Raw genomic sequence first — 13,464 nt, 5'->3', positions numbered from 1 at the left:
TGAGTGAGTTCAGATCTGTTGGGTGTTGATTGGGTGAGTTGGCATGTGTTGGGTTGTGATTGGATGACTTTGGTTCTGTTGGGATGTGATTGGGTCAGTTCTTTTGACATCTTTGTGCCATTCACTGGTCTTCTGCTGGGAAAGGTCAGGAGAAGACCAGCTTGTCTCTCTTGACTATGAGCTCCACCGGCGCTGCTATTGATTCTCTGGCCGACCTGCTCGACCTAATCAGCAGAGATTGTTCCCACCTGCTCCACTCGACAGGGGGTCCGGCTCGGGCTGCCTTGCCGTGGCTCGGTAATGAAACCGAGACCGTTTATCACCGAAAACGAGTATTTCTGAAAATTCCAGCCAAATGGAGATTAGGAAAAAAACTGGTTTCACGCTAGCATGTAAGCAAGGTTAAATGGCGTTTTTGTATTGTGAGGTGGTGTTCCCTTGTTTGTTTGAAATCTCTGATTGGCCACCTCCTCTCCTCCATCAGGCCCAGAGTCTGTCCGCTACCTCAAACACTGATTGATCTACTTTTTAATTGTGTTTAGATCAGATGAACTGTGACTGTTAACAAATGCTGCCCTGGATAGCAGAGCTTTTAGTTATACACAGGAAAATATGTTAAATTCCTTGTACTACTGGTTGGGGACTTAAAATAATACTGTTGTATTAGGTCTGTAATAACGTCGGGCTGCTTGTCTGTGGCCCAGATTGGTGTGATGTGTGCAGCACCATCGACATTGATGGATTTACATCGGCTTGATAAAGAAAGAGACTTGTTGCAGAAACATGTTAAATGCGATTAAATGCGTTAAATCCTTTTTTTTCTGCAAATCGTCAAATGCGTCTTTTTGTTATTACCCTTGCAGGTGAACACCATCGTCAAATGTGTGTTTTTGTTACTATCCTTGGAGGTGAACACCATCGTCAAATGTGTGTTTTTGCATACTCTTGCAGGCGAACACCATCGTCAAATGTGTGTTTTTGTTCCTACCCTTGCAGGCGAACACCATCGCGAAGTTACTGAGGGCTCAGAGCAGGTGCGTAATGTGACGAAAGTCCTTCTGCACGAACGCTACGACCACGCTACTAAAGACAACGACCTGGCCCTGCTTCGGCTCAAGTCCCCGATCAACCTCGGTAATTACATCATCCCAGTCTGTCTTCCCCCGAGTCATGGTACCTTCAGCCGCACACTGGCAGGTATTCGCTTGTCCATCGTCAGCGGATGGGGTCGGTTGGCACAGTCCGGACCACCCTCGCCTATCCTCCAACGATTAGAGGTCCCGAGGGTTCCGAACCAGGAGTGCACAAACCACACAGGCCTCCAGGTGACTCGCAACATGCTGTGCGCTGGCTTTCAGGAGGGCGGGCGCGACTCATGCCAGGGGGACTCTGGTGGGCCTCTGGTGACGCGCTACAAAAGTACCCATTTCCTGCTGGGCATCGTGAGCTGGGGGAAAGGGTGTGCCTCTGCTGATTCTTATGGCATTTACACGAGAGTGGGCAACTACCTGCAGTGGATTGAGAAAAACACCCACATAGCCTGAAAATAGGAGAAGCCGAGGGAGATTACAGCTGCAACCCCGAGACGTGAAGTTTCATACTGTATATATGGCCAACTATCTGTATGAAATGATTGAAATAAAAAAGCAGTATACATGCTTGTGAAAATAAAGGAAACATAATTCAGCTCCACAAACATGGCCGGATGTTCATGATGACAGTTAAATTGGAATGGAATGATCTGGAAACTGCATTCCAACATCTCTGAATAAAAAAAGTGTGGTCTGTTTTTTAATTATTAATTCCCAATATTGAAACTTTCAGTAAAATATGAAAAACAGTATCAAAGTCTCCCTCGTAGTCATCAGTTTGGTTTGAAAATTGCTACACATAAGTTGGATTCCACAGGATCATGTCTACCACTGGGGCATTGCGTAACAACCTCTGCTAATGCAGCCCAAATACAAGCAACTGGGATTGATTAGGGCTTTCAAGCTAAAATGTTAAAGCACACACAAACTAGTGGGATGCATCTCTCTCAATTAGTGGTTTGCAGATGTACAGCACTGCGGATAGATAACGTCATTTACCTTTGACAAGTGCTAGCAACACACCACAAATCTGAGGGGTCTTTGAGTAATCATTAACGCCCCCACCTACCTCTAGTGTTCATGGGTCCAGGTTTGATTGCTGTTCGGGATTGTGGACATTAGATGAATGGTTAACATAATGCACAGCAACTAAGGTAGTGGCATCCGACTGGGAGGTCATCAAGTATAGCTTAGCTACAGCGCGCTTACTGTAGGTAATCTGGCTTAGTCTCATAATGAAAACAATGAGGAAAAATCCAACCTTGAAGGGAAGCAAATTTATTCAGAGACAAAACAATTACCAATAAAGAAAAACATACGTGCCACATTGGTTCCTCTGCAGTTAATACTTTGTAAATCCTTGCCTTTCCATTAAAACAGCTCTAATATATTTTCCTATGACATCCCATGAAGTTGGAGAATAACAAACGAGTGATTTGAGACCATTCCTTTTTGCAGAATCTCACCAGATTGTCCAGATTCCTCTGGTTCTCCATGAATTCAGATCAGGAGACCGAGATTGACAAGTGAGAAGCTTGACTTTGTCTTCAATAATTTTTGCATTGATCTGAACATATGATTTGGATTACTGTTGGAGGATTCAATGATTCACTTATATACATAGAATATCGATCACACTGTTGTTGGGTAATTGTTATAATTTGATTTATCTTTATTTTACTGTAACACAGCCCAACTGCTGTTTGATTGATATTACCTAATGCACAGTTTAACAAAACCAAAAAAACAACATTCGAACAAAACAACAAATCAAAACAACAATGAAGAAAATCATTTTGAAAATAAACTTATCTTTATATATATATAAAACAATCTGACTTACAAGTGATTTCAGTGTGTTTGTTAGCGTGGAATTGTTCAGGTCATGTTACTTGTCATAAAAGAATGGAATAAGTCTTTTATAAAATGTGAGAGCCTTTTTCTTCCTTCATGTTGCTGTCTGCCTGTACGGTGCTGCCTTCTGCAGAGAAACAGGTTGCAAATGTCTCCCTCAAGTGGATGTTCTCGTATGCAGCACTGCTGTTCTCTGTTTTCATGAGGATCTGGATAAGATAAAAAATTAGCCTAGAAATCTAGACGTACCCTAGCGGCAGCAAATGTAATTTGCAGATGTTGAAAGCCAGTTAAAAAAGGGAGGGGAGGGAAATGCAAAGGCCTCTCCCGCATCCTGTGAGGGTGGGGGTCACTGGATAAGCAGTGCAAGGGCTGATGAAACAGAAATGAAACAGTGCAGGAGTATGCTAAATGTAAACAGGTAAACAGTGCAGTGCAGTCAATGTAAACAGGTAAACAGTGCAGAAGTAAAGAGTAAACAAGTGAACAGGTAAACAAGTAAACAAGTGCAAATGCTAGACAGGGGCCTGTACTACGAAGCGGGGTTTCTGGCTTATCTGGGTAACTTCGAGAGTAACTTGATCACGTGTGGCGTAACTTCCCGATTAACCCGTACTACGAAAGGTGGATAGGTTTTAACCAAGGTATGCTGCCATGGCAATTTACGCTGCATCTCAAACCTGCTCCGACCAGGTTATGTTCTTGGTTAACCCGAGGTTTCCGTTAACCACACCCTTTATAAGTACCACCCCTCCACTAACAATTTCTCCCGAGACATGTCGGCGTACCTGGATGATCCATACGACATTGGAGCGCAAATCGTGAGGGACTCTCTTCGCAGGGCGAGGGGTTTTAGAGACCGCCAGAAAATATATATAGCCTACCCGGACGATATTCTCTATGAAGATATAGATTGTCAGCCGAGGGAATTCGTTATCTTTGTCAGATGATCTAGGAAGACGTCTCATAGCAATGCCCGTACGTGGACATTCATGTATTCAATCGGTGATGCAAGAATGTAGGCTATGTCCTAAAATAAATCGGACATAGGCCTACAGTATGCTGAACATCTGATCAAGAATAGCCTAAAATAAATCGGACATAGCCTAATAAATAAAAATCACCATTTTAACAAACTTGTTGAATTGAATGTCATATTACTGTACCCTGCACATAAAGGCTACACATTTCCACAGCACCAGAATCCGACCGAATGCCTCCCTCAACCCCCTCCATAATCGGCCTTCCACTATTATTTGCGATGGCCAACTCCTCTGCTACTGTAAAACACTCTGGTGCCTTTCCTCCTACAGTAGTGTTCGAAGACACCTGTTTCTTGTTAGCTGTAAAACAGAGGCCAAGTGAAGGCTATAAGCTAGGCCTACATGTTTTCATAATTAAGAAATATTAATGCAAGCTATAACTATATAAACCTACTATTCTGAATAATGTTTTTGTGTTTCATTTTCACCTGCTGCCATGTGCGTTTGGCAATGGTGTTGCATCTGAAATGTTCACAGGATTAGGCATACACTAAATCAGTCAATGGGGGCTACTTAAACATTCAATTATCCTTATTACTGTAATCTATATGCCCACTTCTGAATTGGGTTGCATCTGTAGGCCTTTTACTTTGCCAACAGCCTTGCTTTGCTCACTGCCGACGTATTTGATTTTTGTCGTAGAGTGGGTTTTAATTCCTCATAACTTGTCATAATAATTGTGCAGTCCTCATCCGTAAAATAAGGTGATCGCGTCATCATTGAAAGTGGTGACTTGCGCTGCAACCCGCCCCTTTTATGTGAACGCGCACAGGTTAACCCCGGCTCAACAAATCAACTTCATAATCAGCGTCGTAGTACCGATTAACACCACTTAAGATAACCAGGATTTGTCAACCCTGGTTTAACAAAGTAACCTTGGGTTACATCTGGGTAGGTTAAGCTCCCTTCGTAGTACAGGCCCCAGGAGGTGTAGTTTTGTTCAGCAGTGTTACAGCCTCTGGAAAGAAGCTGTACCTGAGCCTTCTGGTGCGGGAGCACAGGCTCCTGCATCGCCTGCCAGATTTGAGTAGACTGAAAAGACCATGGATTGGGTGGGTGGCGTGGCATCCTTGACAATGGATTTGGCTTTGTTTGTACAGCGTTTGTGATACAGTATGTGTTGTGTTGAGCCAATAGTCCCTTGGGCAGATTTCACTACTCTTTGCAATCGGCAGAAGTTGCTGTACTATACAGAGATGCAGTTTGTGAGTATGCTCTCAATGGTACAACGGTTTCTTAAGGGTCCGTAGAAAGTGAAGGCACTGAAGCGTTCACCAGACTGGAGGAGTTGAGAAGGAACTGAAGAAGAAACTGAAAGCTAGACACACGTTCCACCTCAGCACCGCTGTGTGTGAGAACATCCCGTTGTCTTCATCAATGTGCAATAAGTAATATCTGTAAGATATGATAAATTGATTAAACCTAGCACAACAAACCCTCCTCAGGAAGGAAGAGGCCAAAAAACTGAAATGAAAGTAGGTTATTTCAAGAGAGAAAGAGCAGTATGGACCCTTTCAAGAGAGTTCCATTATCAGCATCATAGTTGGCCCCACAAGACTTCCTTTTCAACATTCCATATGTTATCTTAATGCAGAGGAAGTAGATTGGGGCCCAAATAGAACATTCAAGCATTGTTTTTGTTTTTATTGTTGAAAGAGCAGGATATGACATCAGTACATGACTTGCACATGTTTGCTGATAGGTGGGTATGGTAAAGGAGTATATCATCAAACAACACTCTGATACTCATGCAGAAACAAATATAATGATCATGACAATGACGGCCCCCATGAGATTATTCCAATAAATTCGGCCCACTGCCCAATATGAGTTTGACACCCCTGGTATAGACACTACTCTTACACGAGAGCATTTACAAGAATTGTTGATTTGGGGAAATGGTTACTCAGTCTTTTTCAAAATTAAGCTTTATCTGATTTTTGATAGGAAGAATAGTTTCTCCCCGGAAGACAACTGATATAGTCCAGTTCTGTACAAAAGATTTTGTACAGTTTTGTACAGTTTTGCACAGTTCAGTACAGTCCTGTACAAAATATCTGACTGTTAGGAATGCTGAATATAGCTATCTCTGTCAACCAACAATTTGTTTTTATACGCCTTAGTTTGCCTTTAAGTTAGGGTGGATTAAAATGGTGTAGAATAGTGCAATATACCATTGCAAAATTATACAAAAGTTTATTTTTTTGCGACTTAATAACAGGCTACATATTCAACAAAAAATGTAATTCTTTCTCACTTTCTCCAGAAACAAAGTATTTCTGTTCCATCTGTTCAGTATGGAATATTGTGATTGGTTGTTGAATTATTTGCCTAACCTATTGATTCTAGCTCCAGCATTACACTGTAGAGATTGCTGGGTCTGAAAAGAGACTTTGAACACACCACGATATACAAACAGGAAAACACAAAGAACAGAGGGAAGAAGACAGGAACAAACTTTACCTTAAATCTCTCACTCAATGTCTTATCAGCATGTTGCATCTGGAAGCATTATATCTTACATCATTGTTAATAATGCTTTGTAATTGCTACCCAGTTTCAGGTAAAAAAAACAAAAACATTTTATTTATCACTTGATAGTTCTGTACTGTGTAGACTTATTAACCTACGTGTACGTGTAATGTGTCGTCTCTGCATGCCGGTTGTCGTATGACCACTAACAGTGTTCTTGGTGCGCGATGAGGCCCACGGGGTGCTGCAGCGTACTCGAAGGGCCAACTCGGGCTGGTTTGAGGAGATGAAGCGGGGCAACTTGGAGAGGGAATGTTTAGAGGAGCTGTGCTCCTATGAGGAGGCGCGGGAAGTGTTCGAGCGCACAGAAACTACGGTGAGAATTTTTAAAACATCTTGGTCTGTTTTTTATTTATTTCATATCATTCTCTTCTGCTTTGATAAGCTTTGAGCTGAGCCATTACTATCAGTGTGACTATAGTGTGAAAGATATGAAACGTGATAATTCTATTGCTTTCATGCCTTTGCTTAAATTGTGATAATAACAGCATTGTGTTTGTGTACATATTTGTACGGAATTTTCCTCTTTAGGATGAATTTTGGAGTAAATATAATGGTGAGCCCCTTTTCGGTATTTTCTGTATTCTAATAATAATGATCTAAATTAGAGCAGTTTCAGATAAAACATACCATCTCATTGCAACAACAAGCTTACGAGTGTATGTTGCTTTTCATACCTGTCAGTTGTAGATCACTGTCAAACCAACCCCTGTGCCAACAATGGGATCTGTGAAAGCCTTTCAGACTCCTACACGTGCTTCTGCCCACCTGGATTCAGTGGGAGGACCTGTGAGCAAGGTTTGAGCACCAAAGCATCCAAAGTGTCTCGTCAAATAATATCTCAAGACCTATCTCTCAAGAGCTCAGTTTCTCAAGACATATTGTCTCTTTCAAGAGTCCTTTCTTGCCAAATATCCCAGAGGTCCCCACGTACTATAGAACATACTGTATTCTTTCACACAAACTTACTTCACAGACGTACGTCACAGACCACTTGGAGATGCAAACCAAAGATTCTAGAGCGGAGCGCTCTAGAATCTTTGGTGCAAACTATCGTTTTTTTTGTTATTTGTCAATTAACTTCGAAACAGGCATTTTAAGTAACGTCAACAAATCTAGACTGGAGTAATTCAACATTTGACACCTCCGGTATGTTTAGTGTTCTAAAAACATCAAATTGTCCGCTATAGTTACCAAATTCATAGCCAAGGAGCCAGAAGTGAACACACATGGATGGCTATAAATGCTGTGCTTTCATTATACAACTACACACGACAAAATACTTTTATAACTCTTGAGCCAGCTCCTTACTATGTGATCTCAATGATGATGCAGCGTTTGTTTGCACCTCTAACAGCATGGCGTACCTGGTAACCGCCTGGTTACCGCTCAAAAATGCCCTCAAACGCCCACAAATGCCCGTATGTTTGTGTGAAAGAATTGAAATGTATTCACCTTATTCCGCCACGCCCATTTTAGAAATGTATTTTCTTCCGCCTTAGTCGGCTAGTTCCGGCTAATTAGCTTCATTGGGATAACATGGCAGAAGAGGATGGAGAGGCTAACTTGGGAGGAAACGAAAAATGCCATCATGGAGGTAAGATGGCAAGATTGTACTTCGCCACCCAAGGCTATTCACCCCTACGGAATGGGTAGGTGATATGCGGCGGCGGCCTCCTGTATCGTATGGAGATATATTTTAGAGACGGACTGGCCATTCTCATCACAGTATGTCAATACATAATTATAACAATATGTTCTTATAAAGTGCTTTCTTTATTTTTACCCAAATCCCAATGTATTATCTGGTTATTTACTGGGTAACACCTGACATAAGAGTGACATGACATTGTCATGACCACAGGAATCCTAACCCTAACTTTAACCCTAATCCTAACCCTAACCTAATCCTAACCCTAATTTGTTATGACAAAAACCGAATGACACTTAATAGCAGAAGCGTTATGTCATAAACGTTTATGACTTGTTCATGACACGTTCATGACAGTGTCATGTCACTCTTATGTCGATACTGTCAAGTAAAGTGTAACCATTTACGGTCTTAAATGCTAAACTTCCTAACTCACCAATCTTATCTTATGTTTGGTAACCATGGTAACTATGTTAAGAAAGTCATTACAGAACAGCCGCTCCTAAGTCAGTGTTCTCCTAACTTCAGATAGGAAAGGTATATTACAGAAATGTCTTAAGTCACCAAATTCCTAAACAAACGTTCCTAACGTGAGGATGACCCATGACAAATGATGCCAGTCATCTCGATAGAACTCTGCTATCTCAGTGCATCGCAATGGATACTGCTTAATGGGAAGTTCGGACACAACGCAGGCAAAGATGGCGCGTGGAATAAGGTGAATATACTAAAATATTTTTCCAAGTTACCCTACATCAGGTATAGGCTGAAAAATTAAACCTATTGAAAACTGACCTCAGGGATGCATACCCTGTTAGGTATAGACTGCTAGACACAACTTGAGTCCAACAGGCCACTTAAGCACATATGACCTTGAGAAACCCTAGGCCTATATGCTACACCAAGCTGGGTCACAGGAACAGGAAAGCCAGGTAACATTTTAGGTACGTATGTAGACATTTGCAGTTGCGTATCCTGTCTGCTTAAAGGTGTGGTCACTGGTCAGTGATGTGCACAATGTAGTGTTTATTAAGTGTTTATGTTTTAAATCTCTTAGCAGGCGTTTTTTGTCCTAAACAACATACAGTATATTTGAATCAAGTGTTTGGTTTTTGTTTGGGGGACAGACTGCCCCCACTTTGTTTGTTTCCAGTTTTCTGGGACCTAGGCTGCCTACAGACACCAGGTTTTTTACAGTGTACTCACAGGAGGGGCAGTTAGCGGATCGTGAGGAGATATTTGCTGAATGTGACAAAAAAATGGGCTTGAAATCGCGTACGATTGCTAACTGCACCTTTAATGTTGAACTGTCTTCAATGCTATTGATGTCTAACACAGCTGTCATGATGTCATGATCTTCCTGACAGATAACAAAGCCATCCTTGAGTCGTGCCTGTATGACAACGGCGGCTGTGAGCATTTCTGTGAGGAGAAGGAACGCGGGCGCTACTGCTCGTGTGCTGACGGCTACTTCTTAGGACCTAATGGAACAAAATGTTTCACTCAGGGTGAGGCAATCCCATACATGCTAAGCAGTTGTTAAAATAATGGATAAAACAATGCATATAATTACCAAATCCATGACTGAGAATATGGTGATATGAACAGGGGAGTCTGAGGAATAGTTAAAGCCCAGTCAGTTATGGCCAGAGATGCAGTGGTAGAATGGTGGTGTGCTCCAGCAAGTTGCTTGGTAACATGCTCGACGATTGGATTCACAATATGAATAACATTTATTTGAACCGTATTATAACCCAAATAGTCGGTAGGCCTTTATCATTTCACTTGTTAGATGGGCAACAAGTGTTGAAATATATATAACTACAGTTTTCCCATGACGATGGGGCCTTGAGTGAAGAGACTGCTGATCACAGGGGCGGACATCACAGGGGGGGAAGGGGGTGAGGACAAAACTATATGTTTTTTAGTCAATATTAAGAAGATTGATTTCTCATTCAAATCAAATTATAGATATATTGTTGATATTGTATCATATATGTCTGAGCAAGTGTGTGTCTGTGGGGCCGGGTGCTGTGTGTGTGTGTGTGTGGGTGTGTGTGTGTTTCTCTGAGTGAGTATGTGTGTGTGTGTGTGTGTGTGTCTGTGTCTGTGTGTCTGTATGTGTGTGTCTGTTTCTCTGAGTGTGTGTGTGTGTGTGAGTGTGTGTGTGTGTGTGTGTGAAGGGGTGTCTTTGTGATCACAGACAGACACATAGTAGGCAGGCCCTCATTAGTCATTCTTCATCCTGGTGCGAACATTTACTGTGTCAGCTTGCCAGCTGTTCATCAGGTTACAAACTTGCTTATGATTGGCCAATGCATGCGTGGAGGATGCAAGGGTGCCCCAAATAACAGGCTGAAAAAGAGGGCTGGTTAAAGGGCTAGTAAGATGACATTAGATTCCCGTGCATAGCTGGTTAGCATATTAGATTTGTTTAAATGTTTAAAAAATTTATAGGCCACAGAAAGTTAAACAAACATCATCCATCAAGTGAATGATTGATCAGAAGTATAATCTCCACCTCCCCCTGCTCCATGAACATGTTTACATTGACTAATGTCACGGCACATTTTTTTTTTTTACTTTTTAAAAAAGGCAGGAAAGGCTGCTTCTTCAGTTAACAACCTTTTCTCCTTTCCTTTACATAGTTACAAGTTCGGTCCAGAACTCTAAGAAACTAAAGAGACTGAGTGAAGCCTGTCTTTCCTTATTTTTCTTTTCAAATTCTCATTAAAGTTCAGTATTTTCTCCCACTCACACTAGAGCAAATCCCCTGTGGAAAGGCCCCACTAGACCCCACTGTGAAGGGAGTGTTGGATCCTCGGGCTCGTATTGTGGGAGGGTCAATATGCCCTAAAGGTCATTGCCCTTGGCAGGTAAACAAAATGTAAATGTATTATTTCAATGTATTCATGTTTGTCAGCCAGGTCTTGATTGCCTTATTACATCAGCCAGGTCTTGATTGCCTTATTACATCAGCCAGGTCTTGATTGCCTTATTACATCAGCCAGGTCTTGATTGCCTTATTACATCAGGGGATTTCAGATTGCATGCAGATAAAGCACAGTGTAGCCTATGTGTCAGGTGTCAGGGGCGCTAAACATGAATTTCCATGAAAACCTGAGTGAACAATAAATATTCTATTCTGTTCTATTCTGTAGATTCTAAAACGGATAGTTCCGTTGCGCGTCGTGCCCGTATCAACGCCCTTTAGCTGTTCTAAAATCAGTGGAACCTACAGCCTCTCGGGGCTTATTGTTTAATTCTATTCATTCTATTCTATTCTATTCTATTCTATTCTATTCTATTCTATTCTATAGATTCATTCTATCCCATTTTTGATGTAACTTTGTTGGACCATACACGGCTGGTAATGTGAGTCGAACGCGACAGTGGAATTCTGTTAATCGTTTTATTACACACACTACTAGCGATGCGACCAGCTGTGTTTTCTGTATTATAGGCTACTCTGAACACTGGCTACTGTGATCGATTCAGCGAAGACACTGACCAAACAGCTGTTTTCTATTATGACGTTATGGGAGAAAATTTAAGACTTTAAATTTCATGTGTTGAACATTACATTTCCTATAAAAATGCTGATGGTTTACATACAGTATAATAAGTTTGGGAAGAACTGGTATTCTTCTTCAGTATTTGAGTCTCTCACTACTACAAGATACATTTCTCTACATCCAACTTTAATATCACATCCCAGAGAACTTTGGATTTGCTGCTGGAACTTCTTGAATTTCCCCATGGGGATCAATAAAGTATCTATCTATCTATCTATCTACTTTGTTGCTGGTAACGTCCCTGGTTGTGATTCTCATCTCCGATTAAAGATGGTACCTTTTTTCCCTCCTGCCTTTGTTGCCTGGCTGTTAGAATTTTTACCACAATGTATGAAATATCGCCTCAAGAAATAGAAAGGGGTCGATTAGAGCGATGCGACAGTTATGGTTGCCCCTTCATTCCCTTTGCTGTGTGCGTTGCACCATTCACTTAGACTCACAGTACATTTTATTCAATTTTGCCCGTCGCCTGCCATAAATCGCCACTGCATTGCCAGCTGTGCGTGTAGGCTTTAATATATTATATTATAACCCCAAGGTTCTGCTGGTGTATAACAAGAAGGGTTTCTGTGGAGGAGTCATATATAAGCCCATGTGGATCTTGACTGCTGCACACTGTTTGGAGGACATAAAACAACTCAAATACCTGGAAATAATTGCAGGTAAAATGTGAGGGAGTTGTAATGATGATTAATTGCAGTTCTAACATTGTCATTTTCCTGTGTAATGTTATTTTACTGATTTTCTAAGTTATTAATTAATATCATATGACATAATGGATCTATGAAATAGGATTAGTCAATAGGATACAATGAGTGGAGTCAAGCTATGTCTGAACCTGATGTTAAAGAATATAATTTAAAAGCTTTGTTGTCCACGTGTTTCTCTGTGTGTGTGCATGTGACAGGCGAGCATGATCGAGACGTGGAGGAAGGCACGGAACAGACCATCATGGTGAAGCAAATGATTTCACATCCTAATTACGTGTCCAAAACGGCCGACAACGACATCGCTCTCTTGCGTCTCCAACATCCAGTTGAGCTTACACCTTATGCTGTGCCTGTTTGCTTGCCAACACGTGCCCTTGCTGAACGCGAGCTTTGGGCAGTGCACTTCCACACAGTTAGCGGATGGGGACGTCGCAGTGAGGGTGGACCAACGTCCAGTATCCTCAGACGACTGAAGGTACCGCGTATTGGAACACAGGACTGTGTAAGGGACAGCAATGTGTCACTAACCTTGAATATGTTCTGTGCTGGTTACATCGAGGGCAAAGAGGACTCGTGTAAGGGGGATAGCGGAGGTCCACTAGTAACTCATTATCGGAACACAACGTTTCTGTTGGGAATTGTGAGTTGGGGAAAGGGGTGTGCCCGACCCGGAAATTATGGGATATACACTCGCGTGTCAAACTATCTAGAGTGGGTGCAGGAGCATACCTCTGATTCAGGACTTAACATCACAGTGACATAATCAGAATATTTATATTGGTCTTACTCAACTCCAGAACACAATAAATCATTAGACTGTACTTTCAATTGCTTTTTGTATTTAATGTGTGACATTGAGTGATTTATTTGACAAACTTGCAAAGTATATTTGATTCAGATACAAAATAAAATAAAGGCAATTTCCTCCCCACCTCAGACCTGAGCTGCTGTGTTGCATTTTGTTTCTATTTACAATTCTATTTACATTTATAAAAATATTTTCAGTAT

The 13,464-nt window shown here is 41.6% G+C and overlaps 2 protein-coding genes across 2 annotated transcripts in view; both read left to right on the top strand.

Annotated features, from left to right (window-relative positions):
* The window catches only part of f7l (coagulation factor VII, like), an 8,437-nt gene extending 6,893 nt beyond the window's left edge, over window positions 1–1,544 (top strand). Inside the window, exon 8 of the mRNA XM_076303793.1 lies at window positions 997–1,544. Within this exon, the coding sequence (XP_076159908.1) occupies window positions 997–1,544 (548 nt within the window). The remainder of the gene's footprint in view (window positions 1–996) is intronic.
* A 4,979-nt stretch (window positions 1,545–6,523) lies between these two features.
* LOC143142717 (coagulation factor VII-like) lies at window positions 6,524–13,219 on the top strand. Its single transcript, XM_076303792.1, has 8 exons — window positions 6,524–6,551; window positions 6,673–6,836; window positions 7,052–7,076; window positions 7,205–7,318; window positions 9,539–9,679; window positions 10,935–11,047; window positions 12,285–12,408; window positions 12,654–13,219. Exons 1-8 carry the CDS (start codon window positions 6,524–6,526, stop codon window positions 13,217–13,219), a joined length of 1,275 nt encoding a protein of 424 aa, XP_076159907.1.
* The last annotated feature ends 245 nt before the right edge of the window (window positions 13,220–13,464 follow it).

The sequence above is a fragment of the Alosa pseudoharengus genome, unplaced genomic scaffold, assembly GCF_046254945.1.
Source record: "Alosa pseudoharengus isolate Yale_2024_CS ecotype anadromous, Long Island Sound unplaced genomic scaffold, YU_APseudo_1.1 YU_APseudo_1.1_scf_24, whole genome shotgun sequence".
Taxonomy (NCBI): Eukaryota; Metazoa; Chordata; class Actinopteri; order Clupeiformes; family Clupeidae; genus Alosa; species Alosa pseudoharengus.
This window is presented reverse-complemented; position numbering and strand designations above follow the sequence as displayed.